We start from the raw sequence: 17,411 nt of genomic DNA, 5'->3' as shown, positions 1-17,411 counted from the left end.
GCCTGTCTCCATTTTTTTTTTCTTTTTACAAGAAGAAGTTCCTTGTGAATTTGTGTTTTCATGAGAAATCAATTGGCGGCCTTGAAAAATCTTGCCTTGACATCAGCATACAGGCTTAGGCTGTGCCTCAGTGGGCTGTTACACCACCAGCAGTGGGATCTGAGCCGTCACCCTTCGTGCCTCGCAGCTTTTACCCTGCTCATGAGAGAACCAGCTGTGCGTGCCTGCTCGTTTGTGTGTTCGTAGCGGCGATGGGCTTTGGCTGCGTGCTGCTGACCCTCCGACCTTGAGTTGCAAGGCACCATTTAAAAAAAAAAAATCTTTACAAGCTGTGAGCAGCACGAGGAGGTGTCTGGATTTGTCCACCTCCAGAAGAGGCCCCTCAGCTGAAATGTGGAGGTAACTGGGGTGAAATGACCCTCGTGGTGCTGGCTCAGAGGACACGCTCTCAGTTTCTGTGCTGACACAGTGAGGTGTGCTCTCGATGCTCTCACTGCCTCCAGTCTCTGGTCTCCTTTGGAAATCCTTTCCCCAGGGACCTCCTCCCTTGGGCTTTCCTCTGCAGCTGCTGAGCCCAGCATGAAGTGGCTGAAATCTGGGTTGGTGTCCCTAACCGTTTGGTCTGGGTCTTCAGGAGCAGTGCCACAATGTTAGTCCCATCCCTGTGAGCCTAACCCCATCCAAATGAGCTGCCCTAACAGGCCAAAGGAGCGTTGTGTTGTGAAATGAGTTGTGGGCTGTGAGGTGAGGCTCAGTACAAGCAGGAAACATCCTCGGTGCTGTCTGCGCTTTGATGTGTGGGGCTGAGGCACACCCCGTGTCCAAATCAGCTGGGGCTTTTCAAGGGCCTCTTTCCAAACACCAGCTTAGGTCCCTGTCCAGGTGCTCTTCACTCAGGGCTTTTTTATTTATATATTTTTATTTATTTATTTATTTTTAGCTGTCTGAAGGGCCCTGGTGCTGGGTGCATGCCTGCTCCTTAGCCCTCTGCCCCAAATCCCTGCTATGGGGGTTTAACTCCTGAGGAGCGGACAGTGCGCTGCTGGAAGCTCAGGTGCCACATCTGCTCCTGCAGAAAAGCCTTCGCTCAGCACCGGCTGAAATTCAGGGCCCGCTGGGTGCCGGGGAAGGATTTTGATGAGCTCAGGGGATTTCAGTTTGAAGCTGTGAGTTCCTCTGGCTGGTCCCCGTTCCCTGTGCCGTGTCTCCTCCTCAGCTGCTTCCATGCCAGGACAGAGGTTGTTTCACAGCCTGTGCCCAGAGCCCAGTGGCTGCGGTGGGGCCGCTTTGGACCTCTTGGGGTCTGGTTTGTGACCTTGCTGTGCCAAACGCACCACAGGCAACGCCGTGAGGCAAACCGCGCTGCTTCAGCGAGGACGGAGACCTCGAGCCATGCTCAGCCCGTTGGATAAAGGTTTTGGATGCTGCTGCTGCCTTCTGCCCCGAGATAACAGCTGCAGGGGGGAGCAAATCCCACACCCCAGTTAGCCCAAGCCCTTCCACCCAGTAACGCCCAGTAAGCGAACTGGATCCTGCACTGGTCCACGGCCCCACGGGTGAATGCTGCCCGCTGCCACCTCGGCTGTGGTGCAGGGGCCTGGGGTCGCCCTCGCGGCCGTGTCCCCGCTGGGAGCATCCCAGTCCCTCCCAGTTGGGGCAGTGGGCCCACCCCCACAGCCCCTAGGGGGCCGCGGCCCCTTTAAGGGCAAGTGAGGGCAGGAAGCGCGGCGCGGGGAAGCCGGGCGCGCTTCCGCCCTTCCCTGCCGCTCTCGCGAGATCCGCCGCTTCCGGCGCGCGGCCCGGCCCTTTCCGCGGCGACCAGGCCAAGATGGTGGGTGCGGGCCGAGGGGGCGTCGCTGCCATCCGGTGCCATCCGCCGCCATCCTCCGCCGGGGGAGGCTCGGGGGGGCTCGGGGCGCTGCTACGGGCTGGGAGGGACCCGGCCTCGTCCCTACCGGGCGCGATGGCGCCGGGCCCGGCCTCCCAGAGCCTGTGGGGAGCGGGATTCCCACGGCCTAGGCCTCGGGCCTGCCATGGCGGGGCTGAGGGGGGGTGGGGGGTGGGTGAAGGCCGGGGGGGGCGGTGAGGGGTCGTGAGGGGGGGTCCCCGCGTTGCTGACCCCCGGCCCGTGCCCGGCTGCAGGCGGAGGTGGAGCAGAAGAAGAAGCGGACCTTCAGGAAGTTCACCTACAGGGGGGTGGACCTGGACCAGCTCCTCGACATGTCCTAGTGAGTGCGGGGCTGGGGGGGGGCTGGGAGGGGGGGGGGCGAACTGTCTGAGCCATCTGTCCGTCTGTTTGTCCTTCTGTCTGTGTGTCCGTCCAGCGAGCAGCTGATGCAGCTGTACAGCGCCCGCCAGCGCCGCCGCCTCAACCGGGGGCTGCGCCGCAAGCAGCACTCGCTGCTCAAGCGCCTGCGCAAGGCCAAGAAGGAGGCGCCGCCCATGGAGAAGCCCGAGGTGGTGAAGACCCACCTGAGGGACATGATCATCCTCCCCGAGATGGTGGGCAGCATGGTGGGCGTCTACAACGGCAAAACCTTCAACCAGGTGGAGATCAAGGTGAGCCCCGCGGCCGTGCCCTGCTCTCGGGGGATGGCCCAGCACCGTGAGCACGTCTGTTGGCTGCCCATAATCACATCTGCTTGTTTTACTCGCTCAGAACCTCACGTATTTGTGGTCCTGCCCCGTGTTTGAGGGCGGTGGGGAGGTTCTGCTGGGGTTTCCCAGCACGGCTTGGCCCAGAGGAGGGTCCCAAAGCAGCGCTCAGCACTTTTTGGGGTGTGCTGCTGAGAGGAGCCTCGTCTGAGCCTCACAAAGTGTTGGTGAAGCGTCACGAAATCGCGTGGTGGTGGCACCCGGCCTGGTTCCCTGCCTGCTGTGGGGATGAAGGGGGCTGGGACGGAACAACCCACAGCACCACCATACAGCTGCTGTTTTCTCTGGGAGCCCCGTTCCTGCTGTTAAAGCCGAGCTAAAACCACGCAGCCAAGCTCCCGCAGCCCGCGCAGGGGCAGAGGGGAGCTCCTCGCCTCGCTCAGCTCCCATCCTGCTCCCAGCAGCAGCCCCTGGGGCAGATCCCATTCCCCACGCAGCGTTTCCAGGGCTCTGCACCACGCTGGGGCCAGAAAAACTGGCTGAATTCGGGGCTTTTGCCAGCGCAGGGAGAGCAGCGCTGTGGCTGCGCCCTGCCTGCAGCGTGGGGGGGCTCCGAGCACCCCCGGGGGGCTGCGGGCGGTGGGGGTGCCGTGCTCCCGGCCCAGCTCCGTGCCTCTAACGCCCGCTTTTGCTTCTCCCACAGCCCGAGATGATCGGCCACTACCTGGGGGAGTTTTCCATCACCTACAAACCCGTGAAGCACGGCCGGCCCGGTATCGGCGCCACCCACTCGTCCCGCTTCATCCCCCTGAAATAAAACGCAGCTTCGGGGACCTTTTTATAGGTGTAAATAAAAGAAATTTCGCCCAGCCGCCTCTGCTCTGTCACCGACCTCGCGGGGGGACGCGTCCTGCGCCCACCCCTCCCGACGCAGCTCCCAGCTGGGCAGCGGAGCCCCCCCGCCCCCCTCCTGCCATGCTGCTTTCACTGAAAACTCCTTTTTTTACGTAATTCTCTGGCCCTGTTCCTGCGAAACACCCGGCGCCCACCTCCCTGTGTGGGTTCGTTGGGTTAATGACGTTCCCTGTGCTGAAGGAAGCGTCAGGCTGCGCCCCAACGGCCCCGGGGGTGCGGTGACATTTGGGGGGGGGCGCGGTGCTCCCCTGCCCCCTGCTTTTCCCACCCCTCTGGGGAAAAAGCACCTGGTGGGGGGGGGGGGGGCAGCTCCCAGGTCCTGCAGGAGGGGTCTGATCCTGCCCGGTTTGGGGGAAACTGAGGCACGGAAGGTGGAAAGGGGGGGGTGGAGGTGGCGGGGGGGCTGCTGCGGGGCGCTGGCAGCACCTGGGAGGGGGGAGGGGGATGGAATAAATGGGGGGGGGGGCATTGCCTTTGCCTTTGGGGTGGGGTAAGGCTGCGCCATGGGGTCATGCACACACGGGGGGACAGACGGACAGACAGAAGGACAGACGGATGCTGACGGAGCTGCCCCAGGCACACCTCGCCCCCCCACCCCGGGCATACCTCGCCCCCCCTGGGCCCCCACAGGCTGCGGCCGCAGGTGCCAGGGGTCCCCAAAGATTTTGGCACCGGGCTCAGCACCCCTGGGACCGGGGCTGGGCCACCCCCAGAGCCCCCCCCCAGCACCACGGCACCTACCCAGGGGAGGGGGGGGTGGCAGGGGGCTGGGGGCACCTTGGGCTCTGAGGGGGGGGCTTCAGCTCGTCCAGAGCCGAGACAGGTTGGGGGGGGGGTCCAGAGCCCCCAGGGGGGGGAAATGAGACCACCGTGGGGGTATTGGGGGGGCTGTGCCGGGTCGGGGGGGGTGTGAGACCCCCATGGGGGTGTTGGGGGTGTGTATGCCTCCTCGGGGGGGTCCGGGGAGGGTCAGGGGGGGGGGCGAGACCCCCGTGGGGTTGTTGGGGGGGGGGTGTGCCTCCTCGGGGGGGGGGGTCCGGGGAGGGGGGTGCTCTCCGTGCGCCTCCCCGGCTGCTGCCATCTAACGGCGGCCGAGGCTGGAAAATCCCGGCCCGGGGGGGGGGGGGGCGCGGGGGCGGCGCAGCCGCGGCGGGGCCGGGATGCGGCTGGATGGGGCTGCGGGGGCTCCTCGCCCTGCTCCGCGCCGCCTTCTCCTCCGCCGGGGATGAGGTAGGGAGAAGGGAGGGGGGGGGGGGCACCTGCTACCGACCCCCCCCCCTCACACACACACACATACACACACACAGCTCGGGGGGGGGGGCTCGGCTCCATCCCGGGGGGGTCTCGGAGCCCGTTGGGGGGGGTTCGGGGCTGCGGGGACAAAGCGCGGATAATGCGGCTTTGTCGTGTGTGTCCCCCCCCGTGGATAATTTGGGGGGGCAGCGATCGGCTCCATCAGCGGGTGGAGGGGGGGGGGGTCTCAGCATCGCCCCCCCCTCCCCACCCAATATCTCCCGATGTCAGCCCACGGAGCCCCACGATCGGCTCGCCCCCATCCCCAAACCTATCCCCCCCCCTCTCCAAATCACCCCCCCAAAACCTACCCTGAAAATCCTCGCCCTCACCCCCCCCCCCCCCCAAAAAAAAAATAAAATAAATCCCTGCCCCTCCCTGGGCACCCTGCAGCCCCCAGCGCCCACCCCCAGCCCCTACCCACTGGCTGGGGGGGGGGTCCCTGCCCTGGGGGGGGGTCCCTGCCCTGGGGTGTCTGCTTTATGGGGGGGGGGGGGGCACAAAGGGGGGGGTCCAGAGCTCGGCGTTTGACGGTGACGTGTGCGGGGGGGGCACACGGGTGGGAGCAGCTGGGGGGGGGGGCGATGCTGTGCGTGGGCAGGGATTGGGGCTCAGGGCCCCCCCCGCACACCCGTGGGTGACCCCCCCGTGTTCCCCTGCCCCCCCCATGTGCTCCTGCCCCCCCCATTAGCCCCTGTAACCCCCCCCCCCCCCCGGGCAGGCCTGGCCCCCGGGGGGGTGTTTGCTGTGGCTGGGGGGGGGTCCCCAGGGCCGTGGCGGTCGATCAGCGGGTGACAGCGGTGCGGGTTGGTTAACGTCCCGGGGGGGCTCAGCCGGGGGTCGCAGCTGGTGTGTGGGGGGGGGGCTCAGATGTGGCTTCTGCTTGAGGGGGGGGTGGGGGGGGCAGCTGCTGCAAGGTTGGGGCGGTCTCGCTCCTCGCCCTGGGCATGGCAGGGCTGGGACCCCCCCCCCCAAAGTCGTCCCCCCCCCTCGGTGCTGTCACCAGGCTGGTGGGAACAGGGGGGTACTGGGGGTTACTGGGGGGGTACAGGGGGTTATGGGGGGGGTACTGGGGGTTATGGGGGGGTACGGGGGGGGGTCCCAGCTCCCCCATGCCTGGCTCTGCCCAGGCCAGGGATGCGCGGCACGGCGAGCAGCGATGGGTGGTGCAGTGCGATGGACAATGCGCTGCAGTGCGGTGCTGAGTGCGGTGCTGAGCAGTGCAATGGGTGGTGCTGTGCAGTGCGGTGCGGTGCTGTGCAGTGCAATGCAATGGGCGGTGCTGTGCAGTGAAATGCAGTGCAATGCAATGGGTTTTGTGCAGTGCAGTGCAGTGCAATGGGCTGTGCGGTGCTGTGCAGTGCAGGGTGGTGCTGTGCAGTGCTGTGCAGTGCAATGGGTGGTGCTGTGCAGTGAAATGCAGTGCAATGGGTGGTGCTGTGCAGTGCAGTGCTGTGCAGTGCACTGCCTTGCTGCTCCCCCCTCCACCCCCCCCACAGCACCAGCCTTTGCCAGCCGGATCCTGCCCCCCGAGCACCCTGGGGGCTTTGGGGGGGGGACACACACACCAGATCCGGGGGTGCAGCAGCCGCCGCGGTGCCGGGTGTGGGTGGTGGGAGCGGAGCCGCAGCCCCGGCCCCCCCCTCCCCAAGTCTCCGCAGCCTCGTCCCCCCCCCCCTCCACCAGTGTCTAGACGCTTCGCAAATGCAGGTGCCGCCAGCCCCACCCCGCTGCAGATTTCCAGCGCCGCCGCCAGCGGCTGCAGCCACCCGGCACAAACCCAGGGACCCCCCCCCCCCAACATCACCCCCTCCCCCCCCATCACCCCCCAATTCTCCCCCTCCCAGCTGGAGCAGGAGCCGGGATGGAGGCCCATGGGGTGCCCCCGCCCTGTGGCTGCACCAACAGCCCCCCCCCTATAGCTGGGGGGGGGGGTCCCACAGGGTGCCCCCCACCCTGCTGAGGGGCTGCCGTGACCCCCCAGGGGTTATTTGCGACCCCCCCTCCCCGGGCAGCAGTTGGGGGAGGTAAGGGGGGGGTCTTTGGGGCCTTTGTCTCCCTGTGGGATCCCAGCACAGCGTGGGCTGTGGGGTCCCCAGCGGCTCGGGGGGGGGCTTTTTTGTGAGCCAAGAGAGGGGTGGGAAGGCCCTCGGGGGTCCCAGGGGTGGCTCTGTGCAGAGCGGGACCCCCCCCAAAATGGGGTCCTGGGGTTCTGTTGAGCTGCGGGTGGGGAAGGACAAAGGCTGGGATCGATCCCAGGCACCCCGCAGGGACCGATCCTGGGTACACGGGGGGGGGGGAAACGAGCTGGGGGGGTGATGGGGATGGATCCTCCCCCCCCCCGCCCATGCACCCCCTGTTTGCACACCCCCTTTGCACCCCCCCTTTGCACACCCATGGTGCATTATAAAGACGGTGTAGGGCTGCCACCAGCCAGACCCATGGGGTGGGGGGCGAGGGGGGGGGGGGCACCATCCCTGTCCCCATCCCTGTCCCCGTCCCCATCCCCATCTTCCCCATGCCCACTTGCACCCGGTGCCCCCCCCCCAGCAGGTGCAAGGAGCAACCCCAGCAGGGCAGGAGGAGGCTGGGGGGGGGGGGGGGGGAACCCAGCGTGGCCAAAGGGGCACGGATGGAGCCGGGGGGGGGGGGCACAATGGGGCCGGGGGTGCCGCTGGTGGGAACAAAGCGGGGAAATCGGCAGAAAAGGAGAATACAAAAGAGAGACAAAGGCAGCGGCGAGCGGGAGCTGCTGCCGGGGTGGAAATCAGGCAGGGACCTTCTGGGGGGGGGGGGGGGGCAGGGTTGGATCCTTGAGCTGGGGGACAACGGGTGGGGGGGACAACACCGGGGGTGGGGGCCGGACCCTGCCCCACGGCACCGTCTCCAACCCGGGCACCGCAGGTGCTGGGAGCCGGGCTTGGGGCGCACCCCTGGGTGCTTCCCCTGCCCATTTTCACTGTGTGTTCCCCCCCCCCACCATCCTGCCCACCCACCCACCCACCCCCTCCCCCGGCCCCCCCCCAGGCGCTGGAGGAGCTGAAGATGTCCGGCTCCATCGCCTCGTACGAGCAGCTGGTGCGGCAGGTGGAGGCGCTGCGCAAGGAGAACACCCACCTGCGGCGGGAGCTGGAGGACAACTCCCACCACCTCTCCAAGCTGGAGAATGAGACCTCGGACATGAAGGTGAGCCCGTGGGGGGGGTTGAGGGGGGGCTTTGCCGCGGGAAGGGGTCCAGCGGTGGCTGCCCTCCGCGTCCCCTCTGTGTTTAGGAGGTCCTGAAGCACCTGCAGGGGAAGCTGGAGCAGGAGGCGCGGGTGATGGTGTCCTCGGGGCAGACGGAGGTGTTGGAGCAGCTGAAAGGTTTGGGGGGGGGGCTACGGGGGGCTTCTGGGGGGCAGGCAGGGGGCCGAGCTGGTTGTCACGCCGCCGTCCTCGTCCCCAGCCCTGCAGCTGGACATCAGCAGCCTCTACAGCCTCAAATTCCCCGAGGCAGCGGGGGCCGGGGAGGAGAGCCCGCGGCACGCGGCGCCCTGCAGGGACAGCGCCGGGGACCTCGGCCGGGCCACCCTGCGGCTGCTGGAGGAGCTCGATCGGGAGAGGTGAGGGCTAGGGTGGGGGTCTGGGGGGCTGTAGGGCCGGCCGGGGGCTGGGGGGAGGCTGTCGTCGCTGATCGGGGTTTTCCCCCCCTCCCCAGATGTTTTTTGTTGGGCGAGATCGAGAAGGAGGAGAAGGAGAAGGTGTGGTACTACGCCCAGCTGCAGAGCCTCTCCAAGCGCCTGGACGAGCTGCCCCACGTGGAGACGGTGCGTGGGGGGACCCCCACCCACACAGGGGGTGCCAGGGGGGTCCTCCACCCCCCCCAAAAAAAAAAAAAATAATCACCCATCCCTTGCTCCTTGCCTCCCCCCCAGTTCTCCATGCAGATGGACCTCATCCGGCAGCAGCTGGAGTTCGAGGCCCAGCACATCCGCGCGCTGATGGAGGAGCGCTTCGGCACGGCCGATGAGATGGTGCAGAGGGCTCAGGTGGGGGCCCGGCCCCCCCCGCACCTCCTGTTCTGCACCCGGGGGCTTCACTTCACCCCCCCCAACCCTGCCCACCCCACCCTGTCCCCCTCAAATCCCTGCATCCCTGCACCTAGCGCTGTGCATGAGCGCACCGGCCCCATGCGTCCTGGTCCTGAGCCCCAAGCACCAGCCCTATACGTCCTTATACCCAGCCCCATGCCCCCTGTACCCCCTTGCCCCCCAATTTTTCCCCCTTGCCCCCAGCTCCGGGCTCTCGCCCAGCCCCGTGCCTGCACTTGGGAGTGCCGGGGGGGCTCTGGGGGGGTCCCAGCCCTCCCTGACGCCCACTTTGCCCACCCAGATCCGCGCCTCGCGGCTGGAGCAGATCGACAAGGAGCTGATGGAGGCGCAGGACAAGGTGCAGCAGCCGGAGCCGCAGGTAACGGGGACGGGGCTGGGGGTCCGCAGCGGGGTCTGGCCCCCGGACCCCCCGGGAATGGGTGCGGTGGGGGGGGACCGGGCGCAGCCTCCCCACCATTGTCCCCTTCCCCGTCTCCATCGGCGGCGGCCGCGCAGAGGCACAGGCACAGGCACAGGCAGGGCTTTGTGCGACTCGGGCACCGAAATGGGCAGTTGCCATGGAGACGAGAAGTAGGCCACGAGCAGCGGGCGGCCGCTGAGCTCCCGCAGCGTCTGCCAGCGGCCGAGCTGCCGGGGAGGGCACGGGCACCCCGCCACCACCGCCACCACCCCTGGCCCCCAACACCCCCAGCCCTCCTCCATCAGCCTTCATCCACCTCCCGTCATCAGCCTCATCCCTCCTCCATCAGCCTCCCTTCCTCCACCATCCCCATCCTTCCTCCTTCAGCCCCTTCTCTCCACCATCCCCATCCCTCCATCAGCCCCATCCCACCGCTGCCCCCAGCCCCTCCACCACCTCCTCCAGCCCCGTGTCCCACTTGGTCCCCCCCCCCATCGCCAGCCCCCTCCACCCACCCGCTCTCCTCGCCCACCCTTTTCCCTTCCCGAGCCCGTTCTCGTGGCAGCGCTCCCCGCTCAGCCCAAAAATCCACCCGTGGCACTGAAGAACGTGCAACGTCCTGGAAAGGCTGCTGGATCTAACGGCACAATTGGGGTCCTGGAGAGCACCCAGCCCATCGGGAGGGTGGCACGGGTGGGCAGGGGGGGGTGAGGGCAGCACTGAACCCCCCCCCTTCACCATCCCGGCCTCTGCAGCTCTGCGGGAAGCTGCCGGGCACGGAGGGGGACAGCACCATGGAGATCCCCACGCACCCCGAGGACGGGGGCAGCAGCAAGGTGAGGGGCAGCCGTGCTGGGGGGAGCTGGGGGGGGGCCGTGGCGGTGCCTGACCTGACCCCCCCCCTTTCATGCACACGCAGGTGGAGGTGGTCTTCTGGCTCCTGTCCATGCTGGCCACGCGGGACAAGGACGACATGTCGCGCACGCTGCTGGCCATGTCCAGCTCGCAGGAGAGCTGCCTGGCCATGCGCAAGTCGGGCTGCCTGCCCCTGCTCATTCAGATCCTGCACGACACCGACCGCGAGCCGGGCCCCCCCGAGAGCCCCGCCGGCGCCAAGGACGCCCGCATGCGCGCCAACGCCGCCCTGCACAACATCGTCTTCTCGCAGCCCGACGAGGGGCAGGCCAAGAAGGAGATGCGGGTGCTGCACGTGCTGGAGCAGATCCGCTCCTACTCGGAGACCTGCTGGGACTGGCTGCAGATGCAGAGCAGGGACGGGGGCAAGGGGCCGGAGGGCAGCGCGGGTACGGGGCTGCGCGGGGCTGGGCGGGGTGGGTGCACGGGTACGAGTGTGGACAGGCGTGTGTGGGGCACGCAGCCACACGTGCTGGGGGAGGAGGGGATGGAGGCGTGTGTTGGACCCCCCGAGCAGCCCCGTTACCCCCCCAGCTCACCCCTGCTCTCCCCGCAGCGCCGGTGCCCATCGAGCCCCAGATCTGCCAGGCCACCTGTGCCATCATGAAGCTCTCCTTCGACGAGGAGTACCGGCGGGCCATGAACGAGCTGGGTGAGCGCGGGGCTGGATGGGGGTAAAATCAGCAATGCTGGGATGGGGGGAGCCTGGGGTGGCTTTTTGACCCCGTGTCCCATCCCCCAGGTGGGCTGCAGGCGGTGGCCGAGCTGCTGCAGGTGGACTACGAGATGCACAAGATGACGAGCGACCCCCTGAACCTGGCGCTGCGGCGCTACGCGGGCATGGCACTCACCAACCTCACCTTTGGGGACGTGGTCAACAAGGTCTGCGGGGGGGCAGTGGGGCGGGGAGCAGGACCAGGGAACCACTGTGCTCACCACACTCATCCTCACCGCAGGCAACGCTCTGCGCCCGCCGGGGCTGCATGGAGGCCATCGTGGCCCAGCTGGCCTCCGACAGCGAGGAGCTGCACCAGGTGGGTGCCACCCTGGGGGTACGGGGACGGTGCCCACGGTGGGGACGGTGCCCGTGCCCATGCACCCCGCTCTGCTGCCCTCCCAGGTGGTCTCGAGCATCCTGAGGAACCTCTCCTGGAGGGCCGACATCAACAGCAAGAAGGTGCTGCGGGAGGTGGGCAGCGTGGCGGGGCTGACGCAGTGCGCGCTGCACGCGGCCAAGGTGAGGAGCGGCAGGGGTGGGAGCGGGCCCCGCGGCACGGCCGGGGCTGACGCCTCCTCCCCGGCAGGAATCCACCCTGAAGAGCGTCCTGAGCGCGCTCTGGAACCTGTCGGCGCACAGCACGGAGAACAAAGCCGCCATCTGCGGGGTGGAGGGGGCCCTGGGCTTCTTGGTGAGCACCCTCACCTACAAGTGCCAGAGCAACTCGCTGGCCATCATCGAGAGCGGCGGCGGCATCCTCCGCAACGTCTCCAGCCTCATCGCCACGCGGGAGGACTACAGGTGAGGGGCCGGGAGGGAGGCACGGGGTGTTTGGGGGGGTCACGCTCACCGTTCTGACGTCCGGACCCCCCCCCGGTGCCGCAGGCAGGTGCTCCGGGACCACAACTGCCTGCAGACGCTGCTGCAGCACCTGCGCTCGCACAGCCTCACCATCGTCAGCAACGCCTGCGGCACGCTCTGGAACCTGTCCGCCCGCAGCCCCCGCGACCAGGAGCTGCTGTGGGACCTGGGGGCGGTCAGCATGCTGCGCAACCTCATCCACTCCAAGCACAAGATGATCGCCATGGGCAGCGCGGCCGCCCTCCGCAACCTGCTCACCAACCGGCCCCCCAAGTACAAGGACGCCGCCGTCGTCTCGCCGGGCTCCTGCATGCCGTCCCTCTACATGCGCAAGCAGAAGGCTCTGGAGGCCGAGCTGGATGCCAAGCACCTGGCCGAGACCTTCGACACCATGGAGAAGCAGAGCCTGAAGAGCCAGAGCGCAAAGAAGCCGATGCGGCACATGGAGAGCCTGGTGAAGGACTACGCCTCCGATTCCGGCTGCTTTGACGACGACGAGGTGCCCAACATCTCCACCGGCGTGGAGACGGCCAGCGCCTCCGTGCTCTCCATGTTCCTGGGCTCCTCCTTCCTCCAAGGGCAGGCGCTGCCCCGGGCTTTGGCGCAGAGGCGCTGCCCGGAGCCGGAGAAGGACGACAGCGGCAAGCCGGCCGAGCCCAAGAAGCTGCCGCTGCCGGAGGACGACGTCTCGCTGGCGGCCGAGAAGCTGGCCAACAAGATCTCCAGCACGGTGGCCAAGATCGACAAGCTGGTGGAAGACATCTCCACCATGCACACCTCGTCGGACGACAGCTTCAGCCTCAGCTCCGAGGACCACTGCCTGGACTGGCAGTACGGCCCCGAGGAGGCGCAGGAGGCGCGGGCGCAGTCCTGCTCGCCCTGCCGCCTGTCGGACACCAGCGGCTTCGCCAAACGCGAGAGCCTGAGCCGGGCGCGGGCGCTGCTGCGGCTGAAGACGGCGTACACCAGCCTGTCCAACGACAGCCTCAACAGCGGCAGCACCAGCGATGGCTACTGCACCAAGGAGCACATGAAGCCCTGCACCAGGGCGCCCTTCCTGGACTACCGGGACGAGCTGCAGCGCTACCAGAAGCGGCCCAGCAGGCTCGACCTCAAGAGCATCCTGGGGAGCAAACCCGAGCCCCCCACGCTCAAGGCTGAGCCGGACAAGCCCGAGCAGAGGGAGCTGCCCGAACGGGGCAAGAAGACGGTGACTTTCCCCAGCCCCAAGGCGCTGGACAGGGAGACGGAGAGGAAGAAGGAGGCGGGCAGCAAGCTCTCCCCCGACCCACAGGTCCACACCATCAAGCTCTCGCCCTCGTACCAGCACGTGCCCCTGCTCGAGAGCCTGGCCAAGAGCAGCTCGGCCGCCGGCCACCACTCCTCGCTCCTGGGCAGAAAGCAAGCCTGGCTGCCCCCCGCGCTCCTGCAGACAGCCGAGACCCTCAGCAAGATCCCCGAGAAGCTGTCGGCTCAGCCGCCGGCCGCGGCGGAGCAGGAGTCGGTGCAGAAGTACTCGGTGGAGGACACCCCCATCTGCTTCTCCCGCTGCAGCTCCCTCTCCTCCCTCTCCTCGGCTGACAACGTGCTGGACGGGCAGAGCCACAGCGAGAATGACCTCGACAGCGACTCCTCGCTGGAGATCCTGGAGATGGAGGACGGGGACGGGGACGCTGAGGATGGGAGGCAGGAGAAGGAGAAGGCAGAGCTGGGTCCGGCGGCGGCCGTGGGGATGTCCCAGCCCATCACCATCCCCTTCCCGAAACGAGACAAGGTTTTCCTGCGGGAGTCGTCCCCCTCGCGCCAGGAGGACCACACGCCCTCCAGCTCCTCGGAGAACTACATCCAGGAGACGCCGCTGGTGATGAGCCGCTGCAGCTCCGTCAGCTCCCTGGGCAGCTTCGAGAGCCCGTCCATCGCCAGCTCCATCCAGAGCGACCCCTGCAGTGAGATGATCAGCGGCACCATCAGCCCCAGCGAGCTGCCCGACAGCCCCGGGCAGACCATGCCGCCCAGCCGCAGCAAGACGCCGCTCTTCGAGCTGGGCTGCCAGCCGGAGAAGGAGACCAGCCAGTTCAACATCCAGTGGGAGAACAACGTCAAGAAGTTCATGGAGATCACCGACTTCAAGGAGCGCTTCCAGCTGCCCCAGGACCTGGACTCCATGGTCTATTTCACGGTGGAGAAACCCAACGAGAACTTCTCCTGCGCCTCCAGCCTGAGCGCCCTGCCCCTCCACGAGCACTACGTGCAGAAGGACGTGGAGCTCAAGCTGATGCCCACCTTCCCGGAGAAGAACAGCCTGAACTTCGTGGCGCACGAGAAGCGGGAGGAGCGGCGGGAGGAGCGCTACCTGGAGGGCCGGCGGCGTGCCGAGCGCCCCGAGCCCGCTTCCGACGACGACATCGAGATCCTGAAGGAGTGCATCAACTCCGCCATGCCCTCGCGCTTCCGCAAGGTGAAGACCTCCCTGCTCTCCGGCCAGGTCCTCCACCCGCAGACCAAGAAGCCCGTCCACCTCCCCGTCTACATGCTGGTGCCCGCCCCCACGCACCCCGCCGTCCCCAAGCATCTCCGTGCCTCCACCCGCGACCTCTACAAGGACGACGACTCCTTCACCGACTCGGCAGAAGGGACCCCCGTCAACTTCTCCAGCGCCGCCTCGCTGAGCGACGAGACCCTGCGCTGCGCCAAGGAGGAGGCCGAGCCTCCACGGGGCACGGGGAGGAGGCGAGAGGCGGGGGCCGTGGCCTCTCCAGCCCGCAGATCGGCCTCGGGCAGCTCGGCGCCCACCCGGGCGAGCTCAGCCTGCAAGGGCAGAGCGGGCTCGAGCCGGACCAGCCCCGTGCAGCCCAGCAGAGGTCAAGGCGTGGAGGGGAAGCGGGGCCAGCCTCCAGCCAGGACGGAGCTGGAGGTGGAGAGGAGCAGCAGCCCCAGCGCCCGGCCCCGCAGCCTGCCCGGGAGGAAGGATGCTCCGCGGGAGGATGGGGACCGTGGCGGGGTGGCCTTCCAGTCGCTGTGCCACACCACACCGACGGAGGAGGCCGTCTACTGCTTCTACGAGCATGACTCAGATGAGCCTGAGGCGGGCAGGGAGGTGCCTAGGAGCAGAACCCAGCCCGGCCAGGCGCCCTGCAGGGAGCGCTGCGGTGGCTCCGTGCCCAGGAAGGAGCCCGAGCCCGGCGCCCGGCTGGCCAAGGCGAAGGCCAAGCTGCAGAACAACCTGATCGTCGACGAGACGCCGCCGTGCTACTCGCTCAGCTCCTCCATGAGCTCCCTGAGCGACGCCAACCCCTCCGAGGGCGAGGAGCGGGGCCAGCCCTGCGGCACGGCCCCCCGGCAGCGCCCTGCAACGGCGGCGGGGAGGGCGCGGGGCAGCTCCCCCAGCTCCCCCAGCCTCAATTCGGAGGACGACCTCCTGCAGAAGTGCATCGGCTCGGCCATGCCAAAGCGCCGGCGGCCCTCGGCGCGCCGGAGGACGGCGGAGCGCAAGCAGAAGCTGAAGGGCGGCAGCGGGAGGGAGCGCAAGGCGGAGGCCAGGCATCGCCCCGAGGATGGGGGCTCGGACGGCGGCTCGGACCTGGACAGCGTGGAGTGGGAGGCCATCCAGGAGGGCGCCAACTCCATCGTCACCTGGCTGCACCAGGCGGCGGCGTCGCTGTCGCGGGAGCCCTCCTCCGAGTCCGACTCCATCCTCTCCTTCGTCTCGGGGCTCTCAGTGGGGTCCACGCTGCAGCTCTCTCTGGACAGGACGGAGAAGAAACGGGCCGGGAGCGCGGCCGGACGGGAGGTGGAGAGGAGGGAGCACGCCAAGAGCTGCCCGCAGGGGAAGAAGGCTCCGGGCGCACGTCCCGTGGGCAGCGGCAGCGCCAGGGTGGAGAGGAGCTCGGCCCCCACGAAGCCCGTGCCCAACCTGCCCGTGGTCTTCCGCGGCAGGACGGTGATCTACATGCCCAGCCTGGCCAAGGATGCCCCCAGCCCACGCTCCACCCCAAAAAAAGCCCCCGCGGCCAAGCCTCAGGCACCGGCAGCCAAGAACCTGTCCCTGAGCCAGCAGCGCTCGCGCAGCCTGCACCGGCTGGGGAAACCACCCGAAACGGGGGACCTGGCGCTGCCAAAGCGCAGCACCACGCCGCCCGCACGCATCGGCAAGGGGCCGCCCTCCTCGGGCTCGTCCCGCACCTCCACCCCCTCGCAGCACGCCCCCAAGAAGCTGCCTTCACCCTCCCAGCTCGCCAAGCAGGGCCCCACGCCGGCGGGCAAGGTGGGCGGCTCGCCCTCCCCGCCCGGCCCCCCCGGCAAAGCCCCGGCCCCCAAACCCGCAGCCCCCAAGCAGCACAAGACGCAGAAGTCGCCCGTCCGCATCCCCTTCATGCAGAAGCCCAGCAAGAAGGTGCTGCCGGGCCGCGCGGCCATGCCGGTGCTGGAGGAGCAGGAGGGCAGCAGCAAGGCCAAGGGCGGGGGGCCGGGGGGGCCGGGGGGCGGCCGGCTCAACCTGGTGCGGATGTCGTCCGCCCGCTCCAGCGGCAGCGACTCGGACCGCTCCGGCTTCCTGCGGCAGCTCACCTTCATCAAGGAATCCTCCAGCCTGCTGCTGCGGCACCGCGCCGAGCTCTCCCCGGCCACCTCGGTGTCCTCGCTGGCCCGCGGCGCCTCCCCGCAGCGCAGCCGGGCCGCCCTCCCCACTGTCTTCCTCTGCTCGTCCCGCTGCGAGGAGCTGAAGGCGGCCAAGCCGGCGGCACCCGGACCGCGGCCGCAGGTCCCCAGGGCGCAGCCCGGCTGCAAAGCCCCCCCCGGCCCCAAGCCCCCGCGCAGGACCAGCTCCGAGAGCCCGTCGCGGCTGCCGGTGAAGACGGGCGTCCCCGAGCCCTTCAAGAGGTACTCGTCCTCGCCCAACATCAGCGTGGTGCGCAGGACCGGCAGCCCGTCCTCCGTCCTCTCCGCCTGCTCCGAGGCCTCGGCGCGGCGGCGGAAGGCCGGCGAGGGACCCGGGGGGGCGACGGAGAAGCCGCCGATGATGATGATGAAGGGCACCTGGCGCCGCATCCGGGACGAGGACATCCCGCACATCCTCAAGAGCACGCTGCCGTCCTCTGCCCTGCCGCTGGTGAGCGCCGCGGAGGAGCAGCGCCCCGGCCCCAGGAAGACCAGCGACGCCGTGGTGCAGACCGAGGACTTCTCCACCACCAAGACCAACTCCAGCACCTCGCCCACGCTGGAGAGCCGCGAGGGACCCCAGCGCGCCCGCGATGCCGAAGCCCAGGCCCCCGCCAAGGCCGCCGTGCCCATCTCCTTCGGCCACGAGGTGCCGGCCGGGACCTTCCCCGCCAGCCGGCACGGTTCCCCGAGCCGCGCCGCCCGCGTCACCCCCTTCAACTACGTCCCCAGCCCCATGGTGGTGACGGCGGTGGCCGACAAGGCGGTGGAGAAGATCCAGGCGTAGGCAGCTGCTGCGGGTGGAGCCTCGGCACGGTCCCGTGCCGGGGCAGGATGGACCCTGCGGAGCCGCAGCGCCAAGACACCCACCCATGGGTGCTGCTGCCCGTGGGGACGGAGACGTGGGACAAGTGGAGAGCAGCGAGTGTCACCCCGGCCCTCCCAGCTGCGGGTTTTATTTCAAAGC

General features: G+C 68.4%; 2 protein-coding genes across 2 annotated transcripts; both read left to right on the top strand.

The window, feature by feature from the left end:
* The first annotated feature begins 1,766 nt into the window (after nt 1-1,766).
* Nucleotides 1,767-3,464, top strand: RPS15 (ribosomal protein S15). Its single transcript, XM_084499080.1, has 4 exons — nt 1,767-1,831; nt 2,143-2,228; nt 2,325-2,559; nt 3,299-3,464. The coding sequence occupies exons 1-4, from the start codon at nt 1,829-1,831 to the stop codon at nt 3,410-3,412; spliced, it is 438 nt and encodes a 145-aa protein (XP_084355206.1). The 5' UTR covers nt 1,767-1,828; the 3' UTR covers nt 3,413-3,464.
* A 1,197-nt stretch (nt 3,465-4,661) lies between these two features.
* APC2 (APC regulator of WNT signaling pathway 2) lies at nt 4,662-17,362 on the top strand. Its single transcript, XM_084498427.1, has 15 exons — nt 4,662-4,740; nt 7,831-7,989; nt 8,076-8,166; nt 8,249-8,405; nt 8,501-8,609; nt 8,718-8,831; nt 9,175-9,252; nt 10,050-10,130; nt 10,214-10,598; nt 10,766-10,861; nt 10,952-11,091; nt 11,166-11,243; nt 11,330-11,446; nt 11,514-11,728; nt 11,813-17,362. Exons 1-15 carry the CDS (start codon nt 4,681-4,683, stop codon nt 17,229-17,231), a joined length of 7,299 nt encoding a protein of 2,432 aa, XP_084354553.1. The 5' UTR covers nt 4,662-4,680; the 3' UTR covers nt 17,232-17,362.
* The last annotated feature ends 49 nt before the right edge of the window (nt 17,363-17,411 follow it).

Source organism: Aythya ferina (assembly GCF_964211825.1).
Source record: "Aythya ferina genome assembly, chromosome: 26".
Lineage (NCBI taxonomy): Eukaryota > Metazoa > Chordata > Aves > Anseriformes > Anatidae > Aythya > Aythya ferina.
This window is presented reverse-complemented; position numbering and strand designations above follow the sequence as displayed.